Consider the following 26,168-nt stretch of genomic DNA (forward strand, 5'->3'; position numbering starts at 1 on the left):
TAGGTATCTATGTTTCTATTCATATATAACCATCTTTCAGATTTTATCTGAATATATATTTATTTAGCCGTAAATCTTTCTGTACATATACACACATACATACATACTTATACACATACATACATACATACATATATATATATATATATATATATATATATATATATATATATATATATATATATATATATATACGTATATCTATGTACATGTATATATACATTATACATGTGTGTGTGTGTGTGTGATTTTGTAGATCCGTGTGCCCTATTCTATATCTATTTGTAATGTCTATATAGTTATTTGACTGCATATCTTTATATATATATATATATATCAATATTTACCTAGCTAATTATCTATCGATCTACTTATAATTCAACACACATATATATATGTATGTATATAAGTATGTATGTTTGTCTATCAATCAAACTATCTTATATTTTATACACACACACACACACACACACACACACACACAAGACACACAAACACATAAATAGCTTTCTATATACATATGTGTATATATATATATATATATATATATATATATATATATATATATATATATATATATATATATATATATATACATATGCTATATATACTTATATATATATATACTTATGCTATATTGGTAACGGTTGCTACATCTTCTGGGAAAACTATTATAATATATATATATATATATATATATATATATATATATATATATATATATATATCTGCCTACAGCCTCGTTGTACATCAATCGAACGTTTTGAATATTGATCGTTCTAGAAATATTCTTGATGCTCTGTCTTAATAGCTATTTGACAATAATTTTTCCTCCTGTATCCCTTTAGCTTTTCTCTTTCTGTGTCAAAACCCAAAATGTGTGTATGCATCTGCGTGCACGTTCGTATGTATCTATTTATACATACGCATACATATAGCTATATGCATGTATATATGTATGTATCTATGTATGTGTATATATGCATAAATATTCTTATAAGTGCATGTGCATAGATAGGTCTTATATGCACCCACTCCAAACATGTATACGTAAAATACATGCATGTTATATACATTTATATATATATATATATATATATATATATATATATATATATATATACATACATACATACATACATACATACATACATACATACATCTGAGACCCCCTTCGGTCATGACTGACCATGGGATTGCACCTAGAAAGTTACCCTCCCGAGCACAAGTCCGGATAAGATTGTTTATGGAAGACTAGCAGTCCGCCAACGATGTTATCCAAGGGAAAGGCCGATACAGCTTGACGTCGCAACTCATTTCTACAGCTGAGTGAACTGGAGCAACATGAAATAAAGTGTCTTGCTCAAGAACACAACACGCAGCCCGGTTCGGGATTCGATCTCACAACCTCACGATCATAAGCTCGATGCTCTAACCACTGAGCCATACGCCTTCACATATATATATGTATGCATGTATTATGTATGCATATATATATATATATATATATATATATATATATATATACATACATATATATATGTACGTATATATATATATACATATATATACATATATATATATATATATACATATATATATATATATATATATATATATACATATGTGTGTGTGTGTGTGTGTGTGTGTGTGTGTGTGTGTATTCATATTGTTCATTTCAGTGAAATCTTATGTCGTTCTGTATATCATTATAGATAGGTCTTTCATTTATCTATATTCACGCACATCTGTGCATATATACATACATACGTGTACCGATATGTAGATATATATGTATCTGTTTATACATATATGCATATGTATATATACACATATACATACATACATACATATATATATATATATATATATATATATATATATATATATATATATATATATATATATATATATATGTATGTATATATACCTGTATGTATATATGTGTGTGTGTATATATATATATATATAATCGTGTGTCATTGCTATTACTATTTTGACAAGGAGTATATACACGGTTTCTAATTGCCACATTCTCATGTTTATTATTATTACTATTATTATTATTATTATTATTATTATTATTATTATTATTATTATTATGATTATTATTATTATTATTATTATTATTACTACTACTGTTATTATTATTATTATTATTATTATTATTATTATTATTATTATTATTATTATTATCATTATTATTATTATTATTATTATTATTATTATTATTATTATTATTATTATTATTATTATTATTATTATCATTATTATTATTATTACTACTACTGTTATTATTATTATTATTATTATTATTATTATTATTATTATTATTATTATTATTATTATTATTATTATTATTATTATTGCTGTTGTTGTTGCTGCTGTTGTCGTCGTCGTTGTTGTTGTTATTATTAGTATTATTATTTTCTTGGTTTATTACATTAGCCTTTATTTATTATGTTTTCTTTGCTTTCCTTCAAATTTATTTCCTGGAATTAATGTATTGCTTTTAATGTTGATTATGTTTCATGTGAAACCTTCATTTCTCGAACTGATATAACTCGGTAAGTAACATAATTAATACCATTATATTGGAATTGATTTTAATTAATCCCTCTAGCAATCGTCATCTCAGTATATTTATCATGTTTGAATTGCTGGTTAAATGACAGTTGAATCACGTATTTAATGCCTCATATTTGCCGATGACATCAATCCGTAGATGCAAAGCATGAGACTTATAATCAAAATTTCGTGACGTTTAATATTTTAAAATAACATTTCATTGATGCAAGCATGTCTATATGTTTAAAGAATCTCGCTTCAGAAACAAAATGCTTGCAGGTTCTGTTCCACTTCATGGCACTTTCAACAGATATCTTCTACCGCTGGATTGGATTAAACTACGCCTTGTGAATAGATTTGCTTGGTGGAAAATGTACAGAAGCTTGCTATACACACACAGCCACACACACACACACACACACACACACACACACACACACACACACACACACATATATATATATATATATATATATATATATATATATATATATATAGGGGTTGGACAAAATAATGGAAACACATAGTATCATAACATTCAAAAGCTTGTTTATTTTTATGTCCTTTGATTCATTATTATTGTTGCTTAATGTTTTGCTAAAATTGCTGTTTCTTTTCAGATATTATCAGAAAAAGCTAATTAAAATTCATTAAAATGACAGATCTATCGGACTTTCAAAGAGGTCAAATTGTTGGTGCTCGTATGGCAGGCGCTAGCGTAACGAAAACAGCCGAAATATTTGGTATATCAAGAAGTACTGTCTCGAAAGTAATGGCAGCCTTTCAGAAAGAGGGAAAACCTCCACGCCGAAACAAAATTCCGGAAGAAAACCAAAACTTTCGGATAGGGGCCGTCAGACTCTTACGAAAATTGTTAGAAAGGATCACAAAAGTACAGCTCCCAAAATTACTGCAGAGCTTAATGACCACTTCCAGAATCCGGTTTCCACAAAAGCTATTTGCCGGTAGCTGCACAAACCTGGATTTCAAGTGGGGGGGGGGCTGCAATAAGAAAACAACTACTTTCAAGGACAAACGTTGCAAAGCGTTTAGAGTGGGGTAAAACCTACAGAATTGGTCCCTAGAGCAGTGGAAGAATGTTATTTTATTGGATGAGTCATTCTTTACCTTATTTCCAACCACCGGGCGAGTATACGTGTGGAGACAGCCAAAAGAAGAATTTGACCCAGACTGCCTTCTTCCAACTGTTAAACATGGAGGAGAACTCACACACACTCTCTCACTTTCTCCCCATTCCTCACCCTCTTTTACTATCTTATATATCTCTCCATCCCTACATACTCAATACTATAAAAAGAAACGAATCCCCTCAAAAATTTTAATCTGAAGATTCTACTAGAATAGATGCAAGCGCTAATATATGATTTATAAAAATAGGTGACATATTAATAAAAATCTGTAAATGTGCAGCCATCCAGATCTCTGAGTACCTTATTTTTTTCTAATATATATATATATATATATATATATATATATATATATATATATATATATATATATACATAGACATGTGTATACATACATGCATATATACATGACTTCAACACTTTCCCCATCACTAAAACCAGTCCATGGGGAATATCTCTTTCTTCTCTCTCGAAGAATAATATTTTTCACTATGTTTTATTTCACTCTTCTGCAACCTTAACCTAATACTGATATTTTCTGCGTTATCAACATTATAAGATGAATACTGCAGTTTCAAAGGCTTTCAGCAGATACACATTTTAAATATGCATATAGAACGCTAATTTTGAACTAATACTGCTTCCATATGCATACACACATACACTTACACATATAAATATACATATATATAAATATATATATATACATATACACACACACACACATATATATATATTGTATGCATGTATTTATGTACAGACAGATGGACAGACAGTCAGACAGACAGCTAGCTAGCTAGCTAGATAGATAGATAGATAGATAGATAGATAGATAGATAGATAGATAGATAGATAGATAGATAGATAGATAGACAGATTTTTGTATGTTTGAGCTTGTATATGTTCATGATTGAATGAATTTCTTTCAAGAAAAATATTTTCCATTCACATGCTTGACAAGATAATCTGAGCTCAAATCCAACATTATTACATTTCAATTCGAGCAGCAATTAAATAATGACTGCATAATAGAAGTTGCAGTATTAATGGCTTACTGTCACAATTGTTATCGTGCTGGGTAAATGTTTAGCGGCATTTCATACATCTTTACGTTCCAAGTTCAAATGCCGCCGGAGTTGACTTTGCCTTTCAGCCTTTCAAGGTCGACAAAATAAGTACCAGTTGATCACTGGGTCGATATACTTGACTTAATCCCTCCGCGAAAATTGCTGTCCCTGTGCGAAAATTTTAAATCAATATTAATAATTAATATAACAAAAAAAACTGTAATTAACACTGACTCAAGTTTTTCAGCCACCAAATTAGTATCCTACACATGCTCATGAAATTTTAAGCTTTTTATTCATCTCACGACCGCTTCATTATTGTCAGCTTCAAGGAATACGGAATTAGAATTATTAGCCCACGTGTATTCTGTAGGCTCTTTTTGATCGGCTTACGTGGGTTATTGTCAAGGTAACGATATTTAAAATAACGAACGTGTGAACTTTCCATCCACTGCAGAGTTGATATCGAGGTGTTACGTTAGTAATGCCTCTCAACCATCGTCACATTAAAATAGCTAACATAAAGCAATTATTAAAGCAGCCAAACAAAAGCTCAATCTATTCAATTTGGCTTTATCAATATTAAGTTAAGAGAAATTAGTTTAAAACATATTTTTGATATCAAGTTTACCCAAGGTCAGAAACTGAATGAACGAATTACTCTAAGAAAACAAATCAAACTATAATTAATGGGTAATGTACGTCGACGTCTTAATATGATCAGCACTCCGAAGAAATGTGTTTGTTTCGTTTCTGTAAAAAAAAAATAGCAACAATAAACTGTTTCAAATGGTAGAAGTTAACGAGTGGTTAGATTGTGTAAACCAATGTGTAATCAACGAAAAATTCATTAATTCATTTGTCAGTTTTAGTCTCGTTTATAAGCGCTCGTTCATATACATATACATGAACACATTCAAACACTATACAGCTGTTACTATTCATATCTCCTTCAAATTTGAATCTTGCTGGAAGGAAAATATTTCATATTAAATGTGATCAGTATTGTCAGATATCCGTAAATCCGTAACTGAAAAAAAAATCTTAATGTAGAAGTTATGTTTAAATTACACTGGCCAATGTTACAATGTTACAACCTGATTCTAGTCATCAGTTTGAGGCTGGTGTTAATCAAAGTTAAACGGGGCGTTAAACCCCAATGTTGTCTCTCTTTAGATATAGTTTGTCGAGACTTATCTCAAGGGAATTTTCTATTTGGATATTTCTAAATGGTTAAAACTTATATATATATATCACAATTCCCCTTCAAATAATATACACAAAAACTTTTTTTTCTCTTTACTACTTTTCTATAAATTCTCTGCTCTGTTTGATAAAACTCTCTACAGTGAAGGCAAAACTATTGTTACTATATCATATTACTGTTGAGAAATATCCGTTTTGTGAGCAAGTTCTTTTGTGGGTGTTTTCTAGTAATAATGACCAGCCACTTGTGATAAAGGTTTAGCTGCTATCGTCTAAAATGAATTAGAAATTCTTCTCTCTATTTCGTTGTATTCATCCTTTCAACTATGATCGATTATGCATCGTCAAAATAATTCCTTTTCTGTCTCTGAGGGGTGTTTAATCCGTTTCTAATTCTGTGATTTTGAACACATAGAATTTTTTTGAATGAAGTCGTTTAAATTATCTATTGCAAACTGGTAACGAGGTTAACTTGTATTAAAAACGTTTCTTACCACCACCTTCAATAACATATTAAATTTTGCCATTATATAGAATTAAAGACTTTTTATAAACTAATTTTCAAACAGATACTTTCACCCTCTCTCTCTCTTTCTTTGCTTCTTTCTTCCTTTCTCCCTCTCCCCATCTCTCTTTCTCTCTTTCTCTCTATCGTTCAGTATGTGTACGTACGAAAAATATTGTCATGTTTGTATGTCTACTACATATTTTTATGTGTGCGTGTGTTTGTCTGTCTGTCAGTCTATATATATATATATATATATATATATATATATATATACATATACATGAATAATGAACATGTATGTATGTTCCTCTTTATTCAACACAAAGCAATATCTTTCTATTTAGTTTAACTGACCAAATGAGCTGCAAAATCACCGTCTAAAGTAAAGTCTAGTCTTTTATTATCTTCGTCTCAAAGAATGTAATTAGTATTATTTGATTTTCCCTGGTTGACTTGGAACATAAGAACACTATGTAAGCATGGCTCGTATGTAAAAGTATGTATAAAAGAACACCAGTAAAGAAACTTTTGTGCTAAACAATCCAGAACAGAATCTCTGTACAATGATAAATACATTTTCTCCTCGTTATTTCTCCAAATAGTATCTGAATACTTCAAGAAGCAATGAATACAGCTGAGACAACTATATGAACCCTTCTCTTTATTCACTTAAGACAGTTGTTCTGAACAGCTCGGTCATAGGTAATTTATGGTCTATGGACTAGCTTACTGATGTTCAAAATTATTTGATACTTGGACGGTGTGGATGAAGAAAATGCACCAATCGTTTCATTCTATATACTTATGCACGATTTAAAAAGGAATATGAAATAAAAATGCACCTGCTAAGAGTTGAACCACTACACTTAAATAAGAGTAGAAGTTCTACGCGTATACCGCTCGTCCATCACACTACATTAACATATCAAAATAGGCATTGATGTAAGTTATAGTAAAATTGTCAAGAAATTTAAATACAGCGAAGATTTAAAGACTGACTTATTGTGAATTAAGAATAAATACTTAAACAATCTTATGGGTATTATTTCTGTAAATAGTTATCATCTAAACTAAACTGACATCACGAATGAGTACTGATTTTGATGTATTACTATTTTACACTTCTGTATGATGGTTATCAAACGGGAAGATAGTCCATCGACTTTTCGAATTGAACCAAGAACTAAAGTCCTTTCTTGATCAGAAAGGTAAAGATTAATCTTGTAATTCCTAAACCAACATCAAATTTAGAGCTTGCACATTGAGCGGCTATTTTCGAAATTAAAAACATCTATTCAGCTAAAAGGAAAAGGTATAAATTTATTCTCAAGGCTTAATGTGATCTTTCCTTGAAAAGTTAAATTCATGTATAATGATAGTTGAAAATATAAATTCAGTTCCATTTCTATCCGAATGCAATGCCCGAAGTATTCAAAATAAAATTGTCGATCATTTGAAAACGAAATAATCTGATGAACTGTTATGGATATGAGAAAAGATTAACTGTTCTTCATCAGTAACACTTCTACTTCAAAAGTCTTTCTCAGAGAATCTGCAAGTGGAATTTTTGAACATTTACAGCTATTTCCCGGTCCAAGAAGTATATATATATATATATATATATATATATATATATATATATATATATATATATATATATATATATATATATATATATATATATATATATATAAAGTATATATATAAATATATAAGTATATATATAAATATATATATATATATATATATATATATATATATATATATATATATATATATATATATATATATATATATATATATACATATATAAATATATATTTCACATAATAACGAGATACTGCAGCAGCCTCGGTTTCAGAGGACCTCAGCTCTTCAATGCCCTGCCAAAACATTTGAGAGACATGCAAGACATGTATGCGGAGGTCTTCAAGACAAAACTTGACACTTTCCTCTCCACGATACCAGACGAACCAATGGCTCGTAATGAGACGCAGTTTAGGGCAGCGATGTCAAATTCTCTTATACACCAGATGTGCCATCAAAACTCTTGATTGGACCATATCAGGTGGGGGAGAAGAGCCATGCAAGGAACGTGAAGAGAGCACAGCATAAAGACGGAAAATCACGGTGGTGCACCAGCATGACCGCAGCCACTTGGCTGAAACCCATAAATAAATAAATAAATAAATAAATATATATGTATATATATATGTATATGTATACATATATATATATATATATATATATATGTATATATATATAAATATATATATATATATATATATATATATATATATATATATATATATATATATATATATATATATATATATATATATATATATATATGTATGTATGTTTGTGTATACATATAACGCGCACTTCTTTTGCTTTCTCTTCACTAAATCCACTAACAAGATTTTTGTCGGCCAGGAGATATAGTAGAAGTCACTTGCCCAGTAGGACCGAACCGAAGATCATATGAGTGATACACAAGCTTGTTAAATACGTAGCCGTGCCTGCACCCAACTCAAGCGTTATACTTTGTAATTCTCTACAGTTATTAGATCATAACAGAATCACATCGTCTAAAATTTATACATTTTGGTGATGGTAGGAAGCCATTAACACTTCGTAAAGATGCGTAGCGCCACCTCCCTGTCCTTGACATTTTATATAAAACTTGTCGTTTCTATGGAAATATCTCTTGATGGACGTTTACATTTGAGAGATTATGAAGAAAAGTTTGGCTACCATATGGGTGCAATTATACACTATAATATACAAACAACACACGTGATATGCGCAAGCATGAAAACTGAAAAGATGAGATGTGAGCGTACGCACGTGTGTGTGTGTGTGAGTGTATGTTATCTTTGTGTGCGCAAACATGTGTGTGTGTGTGTGTGTGTGTGTGTGTGTGTGGCGTTACAGCTTACCTTTCAAATGTCAATAGTCGGCTGACATCTGAAATCTTCATATTTTCGCAGCCTCAACAACAGATGTATATTTTATTATAATAAATGCATCATACACCATTTATCATTGGCGTCGCAATATTTACAAAGCAAAAAGGAAAACAGAGAACGTCTGTTACATAGAACATGGTATGGAACATAATAGCAAAGGAATTAATCACAAATAGTGAATATCTGAAAATGAAACAATAAAGAAATGTATATATGTAGATATATATATATATATATATATATATATATATATATATATATATATATATATATATATATATATATATATATATATATATATATATATATATATATATATATACATATATATATATATATATGTGTGTATATATATATATTATCTATGTATGTATGCATGTATGTACCTATGTAGGAATCTATGTATGCACTATGAATGTACATAGATATATACATACATATATATATATATATATATATATATATATATATATATATATATATATATATATATGGGTGTGTGTGTATGTGTGTTTATGTGTGTGCATGTGTATGTATATGTCTGTTTATATATGAATATGTATGCTTATAGTTTGCAGTTCTGTTAAGCTAAGATCAACAAAGAAATTATTCCATCCACTGAGTATAAACGTCATTCAATGCACAGAGTATAAAGATACGAGTTACTAATAGTTTCTAGCTTTGGAGAAATGTGTCTAGGCAGGTTTTTATAACACGGCTTGTATCTCCAAGTAAGTTCAGGCTCTGAGAACATGGACTATACTATTTGAAAATCAGGATGAGAAATAACGAGAAAAGACAAGATGAAGGTTAATGCAAAAAGTGGAAGGGTGAATAAAAACAGAAAAAGAAAAAAAAGAAAATTAAGTCAGACATGGCCTGGGCCTATACTGGCCCAAACCTATCAAAGTTATCAAAGTTGTATACTATATATATGTGTGTGTATGTTTTGTGTGTGTGTGTGTGTGTGTGTGTGTGTGTGTGTGTGTGTGTGTGTGCGTGTGTGTGTGTGTGTGTGGTATGGTGAAATTGTATGTGTGTTTGTGTCCGCGTAAAATATCATGTACTACTATGTATTGCGATGTACTTGCATGCGTATTTTTAAAGTATTATTAGGTGACGAATTGTGGGTGTTGATATATTATGGCATTTATATATATATTCTAGCTGAGGTAGCCAGTAATACCCGGGAGGTGCGGGGGATATTCTCAGTAACCGTTACAATGCCTAATTTTTCTCAGACGAAAAATGAAATCAATACACAGGACAGAAAATAGAAGGCGTAAGCAAATTCATTCACGAAACAATAATACAAATATGTGTGGGATCAGAAAATCAGATGAGTGGAAAGCTGCAAATATATAATCAATGGAAACATCAAGAAGGGAATTGTAAAGGAGTGCTATGAAAAAAAAAAACATAAAAGTTTGAAAAGTAAGCAAAATATTATTTAGAGAACTGGCACTTAATTTGAGAACAGTGTTTCATGGGTATAGTTCCACTGATCGTGAGAATCAAATATCAGTTGTAACGTTTATCAATCGATAATTTTACGTGCAGGTGTTAAGAAAATACATGTTACATGTTTTAGTACACAACGCTACAACGTTTAGAATCGATAAGTTTCAGTGCAGGTGTTAAGAATATACATGTTACAGCAACCTGAGAATGCTGAAATAATTGAAGGACATTTTAACCCCGCAACAATTTAGGCCAAATTTCGTTAATCAGTTAATCAAAAATCATCTTACGCTTTGCTTGAGTGGCCCAGGTAAAAATTTATTTGTCTCAACCCATTCTAAGATCCTATTCCATCTGTATATAACATTTCAAGAAAATCGGTTGAAAACTGTATGTATGTATGTATGTATATATGTATATGTATGTATATGTATATGTATGTATATATATATATATAGAGAGAGAGAGAGAGAGATAGATAGATAGATAGATAGATAGATAGATAGATAGATAGATAGATAGATAGATAGATAGATATGAATATACATTTTTTTTAATATATAAAAAATACAAAATGGGACAAGAACGCAAAACATCCAGACAGTTAGGTGATACAAAAAAGGGACAACAAAGCATCCAGATAGACGATACAGAGAAAACAAGGACGGGTCATTCAGAGTTTTCTCTTCTCAGTCGAGTTCCAGATTATCTTTGCAATTTCGGCTGGTTGTGTGTGTGTGTGTGTGTGTGTGTGTGTGTGTGTGTGTGTGTGTGTGTGTGTGTGTGTGTGTGTGTGTGTGTGTGTGTGTGTGTGCGTGCGTGCGCGCGCGTGTGTGTATTCTTTTATTCTTTTTCAATCGCCAGACTGCGATCATGCTGGCTCACCAGCTATATTGTTTTGTTCATTTTGTTTTGTTGTTGTTGATCGAGCTTGTAGTTGCTGATCTCCTCTGAGTGTATCTTTAAATGATTGGTTGGTCTGGTATCATCGTTAGGAGTTCATCCAGTACTTTTTTGAAAGTTTCAGTAGAGGTCGCTCTTATATTTCTAATCTTTTTGGGGCAGGCAGTTGAATGTTTGAGAACCTCTGAATATTAGACTGGTACAGTAGAGTGTTCTTGCTCGTGAGTTTGAAGAAGCTGACAGTACCTACAAGTTCGAGCATTAAAATTCGCTTTAATGCCCATGTTTGGAACATGTCCCTCCAGGATCTTCCATACGTATATAATAGTATTCTCCCTCTCTCTCTTTCAATAATATCAGTGACTAGCATGCGCAAAAGAACCTTGAAGGCAAAGTTATCAATTGATAATGAGTACTACTTGTAGCACTAGCATGCTAAAAATAGCAGTCAAAACGACTCAAAACCACAGTTTTCACTTGTACACAAGAGCGAAATCGAGGGAGATTTTAAGACTCAGTATCATAGACGAAAAGAATCGAAAATGAAAATCAGACATACCCATATCACAATGATATGTATATAGGAAGAAAGAGTTTTCAGTACCATAGTAAAAATTAACAATATTTTAATTATTGTTGACTCAATCTCCTTCTGTTCCTCTGAATCTTCATCTGGATCAGGCAGAGACAACTTGCCTGATGACTCGGTGGATGCACAAGCGAGACTTCAGAGTAACAATAGTGACTCGATCAGTATATAAGTATTATATATATATGTGTGTGTGTGTGTGTGTGTGTGTGTGTGTGTGTGTGTGTGTGTGTGTGTGTGTGTGTGTGTGCACAGAACATGTGGGGTACTGTGTCCCAAACCATGTGTCGTCATCTCTACTCGTTTCATATATAACAACTATACCTATAATTCATTGTAGCTAAACAATACCAGCGAACTTTTATGTCTGTTTTAATGTCTGATTTATTAACCATCGCTCAATCACTAAATCAAAAACAAGCAAATGTGTATACTGACATTAGTCAAAAGTCATTTATCTGTCAAACATACGTTCTCGTTCGTATAGCCAGAGTGAAGTACTTCGACATTTGTCTAGGCTGAATTACAATCAGAATTATTTTTGCTTTTTGTTTTTTGTTTGTTTGTTTTTGTTTTCTTTAGAGATCACCAAACTTGGTCATTAGACTTAATCATCTGTATTTCATCTGTCCTTACAGTTAATTATGAATGGTCTCATAACTTTGCTTTGGCATATAAATTTCATGGATAGGTTAGCATAAAAGTCAAAGACAGGAAATAGATTTCGTTCCAGTTGGTAACTAATGTTTAGCCTTTATATGTGTGTGTGTGTGTGTGTGTGTGTGTGTGTGTGTGTGTGTGTGTTTACGAACGAGAACGTACGTTTGACAGGTATTTATATATGTATGTGTGTTTACGTGAGAGTATTTGTGAGCGTGTATGTATATGTATGTAGCACAGGTTGACATTTCCAAAGAAACAGAAACAATGTAGTTAAAATTACGATTGCAATTAACAAATGCACTTTTTATTTTTCACTTTTGTTACATTTTAAGTAGTGAGAGGACAACGATACAACAACAGTGACAATCATCTTTATCATTGTGATCGTCATTATTTTGGAATAATTAAACTAAAATCGCTATTTCTTATATTTTGAAATATGAAAAATTAACAACGATAACGATGACTCGGAGTACGTCTCATATGATAATTCTCGTTCCCGTGTTTTGCACTTAAATAGGTTCTACACTAGATTGCTTAAAGACTTACGAAACACTATCTATCGTATTTTACCTACTCCGAATGAATGAAAGGCAGATTTCATTTTGGTAGGATTTGAACATCAGAACGTAAACTGCTGGGAGAAATAATGGAAAGCAGTTTTTCGACACTCTAACGATTCTGCCAGCTTACTGACTTAAGTTATTTATACACTAATAAAAGAAATATTTTAAAATGTAGCCATTATATGCTTGACTGTATGATAAGAAGTTTGCTAACCAGTCACATGGTTCCACTGCGTGACGCCTTGGGTGAGTGACTTCTACTATAGCCTCGAGCCGACCAAAGCCTTTTGAGTGTATTTGGTAAAAGGAAACTTAAAGAAGCCTGTCTTAAACATATGTGTATATGTTTGTCCCCTCCCCCATCATTTCACGACTGGTGTTGGTGAGTTTACTTCCCCGTAACTTATTGGTTCGACAAAAACGGTATAATAGACGCAGGAGTGGCTGTGTGGTAAGTAGCTTGCTTACCAGCCACATGGTTCCGGGTTCAGTCCCACTGAGTGGCACCTTGGGCAAGTGTCTTCTACTATAGCTTCGGGCCGACCAAAGCCTTGTGAGTGGATTTGGTAGACGGAAACTGAACGAAGCCCGTCGTATATATGTAAATGTATATATATATGTGTGTGTGTGTGTTTCTGTGTCTGTGTTTGTCCCACCAACATCGCTTGACAACCAATGCTGGTGTGTTTACGCCCCCGTAACTTCGCGGTTCGGCAAAAAGAGACCGATAGAATAAGTACTAGGCTTACAAAGAATAAGTCCTGGGGTCGATTTGCTCGACTAAAGGCGGTGCTCCAGCATGGCCACAGTCAAATGACTGAAACAAGTAAAAGAGTACCAGATTTCAATTTGTTCGTTTAAAATTCTTCAAGGTGGTGCCCCAACATGGCTGCTATTTAATAACTAAAACAAGTAAAATAATAAAAGAGTTATCAACAAAATATCCTCCCGGATTTTCTATCGCCTGTGTTGTGTCGACGCCCCCAGGCGAAGAAGTAGGATCTCCCAAGACATATAAATAAAGGTAGTCTGGCCGTGGTAGGTGTGTTGAGTAGCAGTCGAGTAGCAGTTGTGTAGCGGTTGAGTAGAGATCATCCGAAGGTGCTAGATAGCAGTAGCGTTGAGACAACAGCCTGTTATCAATAAATACACATTCTATTATTAATACTCCCATTTAAATTAAAGTTCATGAAAGTATCTTTCTCGTCTTCAATTTTAATGTTTCTTTTGCATAACTCTTCTTCGTAAAACAAATAAATAAAAAGACCACTCGTTGAAATTAAAAGTATCATAAAACAAGCATGGCCGAGTGATAGGAAGCTTACTTCCCAGCCACATGATTCCAGGTTCAGTCCCACTGCGCGGCACCATAAGCAAGTGTGTTCTACTATAGTCTCGGGCCGAGCAAACCCTTTTTAGTGGATTTGGTAGACGGAAACTGAAAAGAAGTCCTTTCTGTGTGTTCGCGCGTGTGTATGTGTATGTATATGAGAGAGACTTGTGTGAGTGTGTGTGGGCGTACGTATGTGTGAGTGCGTGTGTGTGTGTGTGTGTGTGTGTGTGTACGTATGTGTGAGTGTGTGTGAGTGTGTGTTTGTGTCCACGTTTGCCCCACCACCACCGCTTGACAACCAGTGTTGGTGTGTTTACTTCCCCGTAACTTAGCATTTCGGCAAAAGGGGTCGATAAAATAAGTAACAAGCTTAAAAAAGTAAAAAGTACCGGGGTTGACTCATTCGACCGAAAATTCTTCAAAGCAGTACTCCTGCATGGCCGCCGTCCAATGACTGAAGCCAATAAAAAATAAAATGATTGTAAACTTTAAAATTATTATTAATTCTTAACAGCTTGTCGTCTGTTGTTAGGTCAGTAAAATGGAGTTCATATGACAAAACAAAGACAAAACAGTTTTACTACATAATTTTCAGTGATAAATATTATAGTTGGTCGCAGCTGATACATGTCGGTTACGAGACACATCAATAGAATCCTTAATGTTAAGTTATAAATTAACCACAGTAAAGAATGAAAGAAAGAAAAGAGAGTTGATAAACAAGAAGCGGCTCCTTCTCATTGTCTATACAACTAATTGGGTTAATTTCTGCGAAGGCTTATGAAAGCGGATGTGTCTCAATGAGTGAGTTTCAGTCAGACAAGCAGAAACACTCACACAGACACATACATACAGACACGCACAAATACAAAGATACATGAACAAACACACAGATAGAGCTTCAGTTTAGATCGTTTATTGATAGATTCTTTCAAGTCTACACGTACGTATGTACGTTTGTACTTGGGTATATAAGTTGCGAACGCGCATGTGTCTTTTCTGCGATGTTTTTGTAAAGCGGTGCCGAATTTTACATTTCTGTAAATAATAATAATAATAATAATGTGCGTTTTCTGCGATGTTTTGATCACTTATAAGCTTTAAGCTTATAATATATATATATATATATATATATATATATATATATATATATATATATATATATATATCCAGCTCTTCGAAACGCCGGTGTTAAACGGGGGTAGCTGATGAAGGAAAATGTTCTCTATGTGGCTTGTGTGTTTTCTTGTCTACGTTTTGTTTGCAATGTCCTGTACCCAGATATGCACCTATACATACATGTGGATGTCGGTATGCACATACCTGTACGTATATATGCATATACTCATTTACTATTTGTTTATATATATATATATATATATATATATATATATATATATATATATATATATCTTCTTATATAAAATAGACCTCTGTGTGTGTATGTATGTGTATCTGTGTGTGCGTGCGTTTACTTTTCTCGTGAAAACAACTGCGCGAATTGCTTCCATACTTGGGATGCATGAATAATTTGATCCCGAACACATAATAGGGTCTTCAGTTTCTTTTTTTATTAAAGATAAATAATATTGCTTTATATATATATGATTCACTTCTTTAAAAAGGTTTCTTAATGTCAACTTCGGTATTGAAGTTTTCCGTTTTCATTTGCAAAACCTTTCACTCTCTATTTTGAGGTTTTCAAAGTTTAATTTACAATTTGCAAACAACTACGATACATTACTGAAAGAAATATTTACTAAGTTCACAAATTTAAATATTCGGTACAAGAGCTTTTATTTATACAATATTTTTCACTTCATGTTTATTTCAATCATTGTCTGCAATGTTCTCCTCCCCCTCTCTCTCTCACACACACACCCGTCAGTCACACACGCACACGTGTGTTTTTGTAAGTACGTTTGTATACATTTATGTATGTGTGTGTTTGTGTGAGTGTGAGAGAGAGAAAGAGAGAGATAATGAGACAGTCAGTCAGTCAAACGGTGTGTTGTCATGTATATGTACATACATAAACACATATGCATACATCTTTTTTTTGTATATATGTGCGCGTGTGTGTCAGAGAGAAGACACAGAGAGAGGCTGATGTCTAAGTGGCATTCACTCTCTCTCTCTTTCTCTCTCTCTCTCTCTCTCTCTCTCTCTCGCTCTCTCTCTCTCTCTCACACACACAAACGCTCATTCATTTCATCTAAACAAAGGTTTAAATGCAACATGCACTCTTATGCAGAATGGCAGTCAGCAGATAATTAAAAATGACGAAGACGCACTGTATGACAGAGGAAGATACATCTGTACCAATGAGGCTTTTGGGCGCATCTTCAGTTTTCCCATTCATGAGAGGCAGCCAGCCATCATTCATCTAAGCGTCGATCTAGAGAATGGCCACAATGGTATTCTTTACAAAACAAACAGCCTTGCAACAAGCACTTTCTCTAAAAGAATCTACCCTTACTGCCTGTTTTAAGTTGTGTCAAGTAGATGAAGATGCAAGAAAACTCTCCACCCACAATTACCCAAGCGTTACACCTGGAGAAATAGTTTGGTTGTCGATGTTATTTAAGAGTGCTGTGGATTAATAATTCATCAAAAATATTTTTACCAATTGCAATATCTATAACAGTAAAGGTTACATCGTTTGGTGTCGAGCAAAATGTTTTGAGGTATTCAGCTGCGTCCTTTTGTATCCTCGGTTCAAATACTGCAGAGATGCAATTTGCAATTACTCCTTCCAGGGGGCGATACATGGCTACCTGTTGGAAGGTAAATTTAAATATCATCAGCCAAAATCTAGATTTGTGCCAATGTAAGAAAGAAATCATCAATTACTAAAACTTGTATTAGAATTTACATGTGCATGTTTGTATGTATATGTGTGTGTACATATATGTGTGTGCATGTGTGTGTAGATAGATAGAGAGAGAGATATATATAAAACACACGAGCATGTGCATGAAATCTATATAAATTCTCTGACTTTATGCATATTGATGTATATAAATGTACACACACACACACACACACATATATATATATATATATATATATATATATATATATATATATATATAAGCATATATATATGTGTGTGTGTATATATATGCATGGATGTTATATATATATATATATATATATATATATATATATATACATATATAAATATGTGTGTGTGTGTACTCTGTGTTAATCTCCATGATTCTATTGATTAAGCTAATTTTAATCTTTTTTTTCTATTGATTTGCGGCAATAGATCGAGTACCTCTAACGTCAATAATCCAATTTTGCATGATCGCGAAAGGAAGAAACAAAGAAAAATTGTGTATGCGCACCCACACACACGCACACACATGCACGCACGCACGCGCGCGCGCACATGCACACACACACACATACATATATATATATATATATGTGTGTGTACTTGTGTGTGTGTGTGTGTGTGTGTGTTTGTCGTACGTACACACGTGCTTATGCGAGTGTATGCAAGAATGTTCTTAACGAACAGTTACTAAAATCAATTAAAAGCTAAAGCGAATCACATCACTTTTCGAAATCGCATTTCCTGTTCGAAAAACTGATGTTTGTAACGTGTTAGAATATATACGCTGTTCAAACAGCAACTGCATCACCATCGCCCTATCTGCATTAAAAGCTTGTGTAGTATTCCCATCAATTAGATTTCATTGATTTTCATCCTCAATTAAATGCAACAGTAACGATAGATTTCTGCCAAGCTCTTACAAATCAGAAAGAAAAATTAAATTAGCCGTAACTACTAGCATCAATCTTCTAGAGGAAGTAACGGAGTTAAAACCAGTTTAGTTTCTTATATAATTTACAAGCTATCTAATTCATAGCCGGACATCATGCAACCGATTTTCACAGAATGTGCACCGGAGAAATTAGTGGATAAACATGACTTTAACAAACTGTTTTCTCCAGAGGATAGTAGTTCAGTATGTAGTAAGCATGTATCTGAAACTGTGATTGTTACAAAGATGTCATCAAAATTAAATGAGATTTGGTATATTCCATAACAGAGCAGGTTTTTTTTATGTTGGTTTATTTTGTATTTTTTTTTTATTTCTATAAAAGTATTTGGCTAACTTATGTTTAACTTAGCTCACTAATTAGACACGCGTGTTTCTGCTTTCTGTGCCAGACAATTTAAGACCACAATCAATTTTTTTTTTCACCTTAGCAGATGTGCTGTGTGATAAAACGGTTGCTTCTCAACCACATGGTTCTGGGTTCAGTGCCCCTGAGTGGCACTTTGAACAAGTGTCTTCTACTATAACCTCAGGTCGACCAAAGCCTTGTGAGTGGATTTGGTAGATGGAAACTGAAAGAATCCCTTATTTATTTAAGGGTGTGTGTGTGTGTATGCGTGTGTGTGTGTGTGTGTGCGTGTGTTGGGTATTTCGGTGGGTGTGTCTTTATGTCTGTGTTTGTCCTGCAACCACCACTTGGCAACCGGTGCTGGTATGTTTACGTCCCCATAACTTAACTCGGCAAGAGAGGTTGATAGAATAAGTACCAGGCTTTAAAAAATTAAGTACCGGAGTCGAGTCATGCGACTAAAAAAGTCTTCAACGCGATGCCCCAGCATGGCCGCAATTTAATAATTGAAACAAGTAAAAAATAAACGATATAAATCATTAAGATATATTCGAAACAGCATGAACATCACGACTCCGATTTGATTTTTCTCTGATGTCAGTCAATTCGACTAGTTAAGCATGAATGCATCAGTAGTTTAGAATTGGTCTAGCTGAAAATTTATGTTCCGAATTTGTCTCATTTAACTCTTTTCTCCTTTACATAATCTGCCTACTTACTGCCAACTCTAACAGTTGCAGATCTGCAGTTTTTGAATCAGTTTTCTCCTTTCTGGTTTTGAGAAACCTAATTTCTCAAAATTGGTGTTTAGGTAGTTTGTTACATATCCCAGGGCCCCAATAATTACAGGTATAAACCTGAACTTGTAATCTGGATAGAGTAACTGCAGATTTCTCAGTAGTTCAGCGTAGGTGTTCTCTTTTTCACTGATCTTCAGCTTTGTTAACATCTACTGAGCATCTGATTTCCACGACTGTACACAGTTTCTTTTCTCAATCCCAAATCATTAAATCAGGTCTATTGTGTTTGCATTTTATTGAGGTTTTCACTGGGACATTCCACCAATACTCTTTTTTATTATGAGTGGCTATGGCTTCTACCATACTGTGGGTTCTTATTTCTTTGTCCTCGAGGTTATCCTTCCGATGGATTTCATTATATAGTGTCCTAGCTACAACATCATGTCCCATCGGTAGATAATACTGTGATGACATTTTCGGACAACTGTTTATGATGAGTGTGATATCTTCGATGTTAGCTCCACAAAGTCAGCATTGCTTATCACATTTTACTGCTTTTCCTGCATCTCTGTCCCCTTTGTGCATCAAGTATCTGGTTGATATTTCCTGTTCCTGAATTGCAAAGGCATACCCTTCAAAGTGAGAACTAGTAATCCGGTTGTTGGTCCATATGTATGTATATATTTACGTATAAGTCCCTGTCATTGTTCTAACAATTTAGCCAAACATCTGCCTGTGATTAGCTCCACTTTATTTATCGAACCCAAAAGGATGAAAGACAAAGTTAACACAAACAGAATTTGCGTTTAGAGCAGACTCAGCCCATTCATTGCCTTCGCCAATTCGCCCGTTCCCTTTCATTCACTTAGTTTGTTTCAAAATACTACTTATTTCAATTACCTACAGCCCCTCATTCTAACTACTTATTAAACAACAGCCAATTAAAACCCAGAACAAGGCTACTTTCTAAAATTTCTTATTGCGGAACTAACAAGTTTTCTCAATCTTGAGCAGTATCATTTTGATTCTCTACAAGATACACACATAAGGTATTTCTCACACATATTCAAATTCTAGGTTTCATTCAAACAACAGGTCGTCCAGCTGATAAACAAGTCCTCACGCACCAGCTCGCTCTACAGTTACAGCAGTCTTTTCTTTTCCAGCTAAGTGTATACCATCCTTACATTATCACCATTCAATGTATTCCCCTTTCTTTCATACGTCTGATCCACTGCATTTCATTTTATTTGATCTCATATTAAACTTGTAACCAACATATTTTTCTCAGAACAGCATCAGTCTGATATTTCCTCTTTCCCTATCGTTTCCCTTCGGCCATTAACCTGATAGAATTCAAAGCAAACCTTACCACATTTACATCACTTAGTTATTTCTATTTCACAGCTTTGATTGCTTGAAAAGCTTTTTGAGTATGTCTCTTTTCTTCATACGAGCTATTATAATAAAGTTTTATTCACTGAAACTGTTTCTGTCGTTTAAATGAGTAGTTTATCATTTTGAGGGTTTCTTTCGTTATTCTTTTGTTTCCGTTTGATTTCTTTTATTTTTTGTTGTTTTATGTGTGTGCTTTTCTGGGGAAACTTCTGTTCATTTATGCAGTTCATTTATGTTTTGTGAAAGAAAAAAAAAAACAAAGAAATAAATATTTTATTTCTAAGACGTGGACAGAATATAGACATTAGGAATATGCAATTATTGTCTGCTGAACTCACTAGAAACTTTTATATTGGAAAGTACGATGTTTATTTATTTCTAACTATGTAACAGAACGTGAATATGTATGTGTAGAAATGTAAGAATGTACGTGTTGTTTGTATATCGTTGTTTATGCTTATAACATCGTATATAAATGTGTGTATGTACTTCTGTATTGTTTATTTTTGAACAATTATATATGGATATAAATGCCTGATTGATTGACTGGCCACCTGTCAGTGAATCGTCTGCTAGCATTGAAAAGATATTAGTCTCACGCGGGAAATAATCTATACTCGAAGTTTTGTTGCTAACGCATTTGGCAGTTATTTAACAGATTTAATGTTATCATAAACACCATTCTGTAAAAAGATGTTAGTTCTTTTATTCCAGTGTATATTCAATTTAGCCATTTAATGTCTAGACACAAAAAATTGTAGTTGCCCTTAACTCTGATCTTCAAATCCCTGTTGTCTCTACAAAACGGGGGAAATATTTCGAATTACTTACGTATTCTTTTCTGTCATTTATGCATAAATCCCTATATATGAATACCCACTATTCTTGCAGATCCCTATCACGATGTCATGAGTTCATGTTTCTCCTACAGATGTATAGAGATATTTCGGAATACTTCACCAATCCAGAATTCTGATTCTGTTTGTATGTTTTTTCTTTGAGCATTATTTAAGTTCTTAAGATAGTTAAAGCCAGTCAGTAACCAAGCAACAAAACTTTTTGAGCTAAGAGAGTTCCCGGTGTTTCTAAATATGTGGTTGAGTTGGTATGTTGGATGAACTGTCGATGCATACACCCAAGTGTGTGCATCTATTCATATAAGAATTTCATATGGAGGATTTTTACAATGTCTTAAAAATCATTAGTGCCCCTAATAGAGTGGATTTGGAGAATTTTCATCAATTTCTTTTGCCCTTACGCCGTGAAACCGGGTATTTCTAGATTTTTGTGAAAATGTGCTGGTACATAGCCTAATACACCTATGATGAAAGGTACAGATGATAATTCATAGTCAGGGTATGAGAGTCGTGAGTTCTACATTAATTCGCCATAAATGTTCTCTTCTTAGACTTATGATTGTAGATTCACATCTGCTGGCCAGCTGACCTCTACAACAGTGTATGACATTTGTTCCCTGTCCCATAGAACAATATCATTTATGTATGTATGTATGTATGTATGTATGTATGTATGAATAAATGCTCTCTTTCTCTATTTTTTAATTTTGACCGGCTACCTACTTGGTAGCAAGGTTATGAGGGAAGCATCTTTTTTTAACCATCATCCTTTCGATCTTAAGATGGTATTGCAGAGTTTTATACAGGGTGTCCACAAAGTCTGGGTACCTGGAGTAAATAAAATCATAACATAAACAATTAAATATGAGAAATAATAATTTCTTAAAGTATGTGTTAATCCCTATGTGGGTACATGGAGTAAATAAAATCATAGCATAAACAATTAAATATAAGAAATAATGATTTCTTAAAGTATGTGCTAATCCTCATGAACCCAGACTTTGTGGACACCCTGTAGTTCCAGATATTGTGATCATTGAAGCGTATGAATTAAGGATTTGCGTTCTCTCTTCAAGATACCAAGTTCAGCTATACTTTGCTCCAGACTGGTTGGTACGTATACTGTTGCTCCAATAATAATAGGTATGAAACTGAAGGTGTATCTTGGGTACTGGATTTGCAAACTCCTTGTCAATGGTCCATAGATGTCTTCTTTCTCTTGTATTTTTCTAACGACATTGGTGTCCAGAGGGCAGTTAGAACTTTTTTTTCTTTGTGATTCCACACAACAATATCTGACCGGTTGTATTTTAACTTGGTGGCTGTTTTAATTTTTAATTTCCAACAATATTCTTTTGACCCATCAGTCTCAATATGGTCAGCTTCGTCTGACGGTGCTTTTATGTATGTATGTATGTATGTATGTATGTATGTATATATATGTTAACACCCCAAGTTGAAACACACATGTATACACACACACACACACACACACACACACACACACACACACATATATATATATATATATATATATATATATATATATATATATATATATGTATGTGTATATGTATGTGGAGGAAGGTGTTTGTTTTTCTTCATTTGTGCGAGTGGCTTTGTTTAAAGACAATAACACTTCCCTGTGCCTCAAGGAATGCGGTGCCTCGAGCCAATTCCTATCCCTAAAATAGCAATTTCCAACTTATAACCGAGGCATAAATTCTAAAACGATTGCGAAAGCACAATCGAAATGTTCGTATATAAATCATCGACATAAAAGCCACAGCACAACATTTACAGCAAGTAATATCCGAGGAATATTTACCTATGGACAAGTATCGAATATTAAGAGCAGCCCATTGGAATATCCAAGACAAAATTAGCAGAAGTTCATTTCTTTTGCTTTCTTGTACTATATTTTCGCAAAATAGGTTGCGAAAATAGGAACTACTTCTCTGTTGCTCCAGAATGGCCGCAGTCAAATGACTGAAACAAGTAAAAGAATAAAGGAATATTAATGAAACAATGACAAAACATGTAGTTCACTCTAGTTCACACTAGGCCGTCATAATTTTCAAAATGGGCGGAAAACAAAGCAAAATAGTCTTAGGTACACTGTGCCTCTAGAATCCTCTGGACCGGAAAATTTACGTCGACCCCAATATTCAACTGGAACTTATTTTATTGACTTCGAAAGGATGAAAAGCGAAGTCGACCTCCGCGAAATTTGAACTCAGACGAAATTACACTAAGCATTTTATCCGGCGTGCAAACGATTCCACAGCCAGGTAGAATAAAACAATAAATGACAATGGATGGAATGCTTTTGATCATGAGTCAGTTTGATCTATAATGATCTGCAGCTACACAATATCTGATGCTAAATTTATTCATCCCTATGAGAGAAGCTGAAAGATCATGTTCAGTGGGATGTGAATGTATGTAAAGAGCGATAAAGCTATAAAGCCCCATCGCAACTTTCAATCACAACTAATATTGGTTTCAAATTTTGGTACAAGGTCAGTAATATGGTAGGGACAGAGTAACTCTATTACATCGATCCAGTGCTCGAATGGTACTTATTTTATCGAACCCGAAAAGATAAAAGGCGAAATCGACCTCGGCAGAATTTGCACACAGAACGTAAAGACGGACGGAACTCTGCTAAGCATTTTCCCTCGGCGTGCTAACGAATCTGCCAACTCGCCGCCTTTTAACCACAACTAATATTCTGATATTAAGGTGGTGAGTTGGCAGAATCGTAAGCATACCAGTCAGAATCCTTAGTGACTTTCGTCTGTCTTTACGTTCTGATTTCAAATTCCACCGACTTTACCAATCATCCTTCCGGGGTAGATAAAATAAGTACCAGTTGAACACTGGGGTCAATGTAATCGACTTATAACCTTACCCGAAATTGCTGATCTTGTGGCAAAAATTTGAAACCGGTACTCTACTTGAAATCAATATAGACATACTAATGTAAAATATTATCAGTAGATTTTCAATAAATTGTGTGTTAGCTACGTATGAATAAATTATGAATTATTCATAACTAACTAGTCTTTAAATAAACGGAGTAATTAAGACTTCCAAATGGTTAATTAAACTTCATTAGTTGCCACCTTGGTATTTGTATCCTCTAACAAATCCTAACTGGGCTACCGAGAATTTAATTACTAGTTAATTAAGATATTACAAATTACATTAAAGTTGGATACATGCTTATATACAAATATATATGCATATGTACGTTTGTATGTAAGGATATATAAATGTGTGTGTGTGTGTGTGTGTGTGCATATGTATATATATATGTATATATGTATGTGTATATGCGTGAGAGAGAGATAGAGAAAGGAAAGGAAGGCACAAACGTCACTGTGTGGTAAGAAGTTGGCTTCCCAGCCATATGGTTCCGGGTTCAGTCCCACTGCGTGGCACCTTCAGCAAGTGTCTTCTTGTATACCCTCGGACCAACCAAAGCGATGTAAGTGGATTTTGTAAACGGAAACTGAAATAAGCCTCTCCTGTGTGTGTGTGTGTGTGTGTGTGTGTGTGTGTGTGTGTGTGTGTGTGTGTGTGTGTGTGTGTGTGTGTGTGTGTGCTTGTGTCTTTGAGTCTGTGTTTCCCCACCACCGCTTCACTATTGATGTTGGTGTGTTTACGTAATCGAGCAGTTCGGCAAAGAGGTCGTTCAAATAATTACTGGCTTTTAAAAATTAACTATTAGGATAGACTCGTTCAACTGAAACTTCTTCAAGGCGGTGCTCCAGTGTGGCCGCAGTCTAATGACTGAAACATGTAAAAGGTGAAAGAAAAGATGACAGATAACAACAAAACTAGTTACACATCTGTTGACCAACTAACATTTTCACCTTTCTTCATTGTTTTGTAATCCTCCGAAAAAGAACCTCAGAACTTGAAACTGACATACCTAAATAGACACAATTAATTACAAAATTTTACATGCGTGACTGAACTGAAAAGAAGAACACAATTCCAATCTAAAAGCATTCCATAATACCTTTCCATTAGAAATT

At 33.5% G+C, this 26,168-nt stretch overlaps 1 protein-coding gene across 6 annotated transcripts in view; it reads right to left on the reverse strand.

Moving 5' to 3' along the window:
* LOC128249403 (uncharacterized) overlaps window positions 1-26,168 on the reverse strand; it is a 162,529-nt gene that overhangs the window by 76,768 nt on the left and 59,593 nt on the right. For 2 of the 6 annotated variants that reach the window (XR_016244401.1, XR_016244399.1), the window contains exons 2-4: window positions 23,951-24,111; window positions 17,611-17,761; window positions 4,772-4,951 (exon numbers count right to left, since the gene is read on the reverse strand). Coding sequence is in view for 3 of the 6 variants with exons in the window: in XM_089363340.1 (XP_089219466.1) it covers window positions 22,886-22,950; window positions 23,951-24,111 (226 nt within the window). In the remaining 3 variants the exon portion in view is untranslated. Of the gene's footprint in view, window positions 1-4,771; window positions 4,952-16,764; window positions 17,762-21,537; window positions 22,951-23,950; window positions 24,112-26,168 lie in introns of those variants that run through there. The other 4 variants (XM_089363340.1, XM_089363341.1, XR_016244400.1 and 1 more) reach the window with 3 other exon arrangements.

Source organism: Octopus bimaculoides, chromosome 1 (genome assembly GCF_046866305.1).
Source record: "Octopus bimaculoides isolate indiv1 chromosome 1, ASM4686630v1, whole genome shotgun sequence".
Lineage (NCBI taxonomy): Eukaryota > Metazoa > Mollusca > Cephalopoda > Octopoda > Octopodidae > Octopus > Octopus bimaculoides.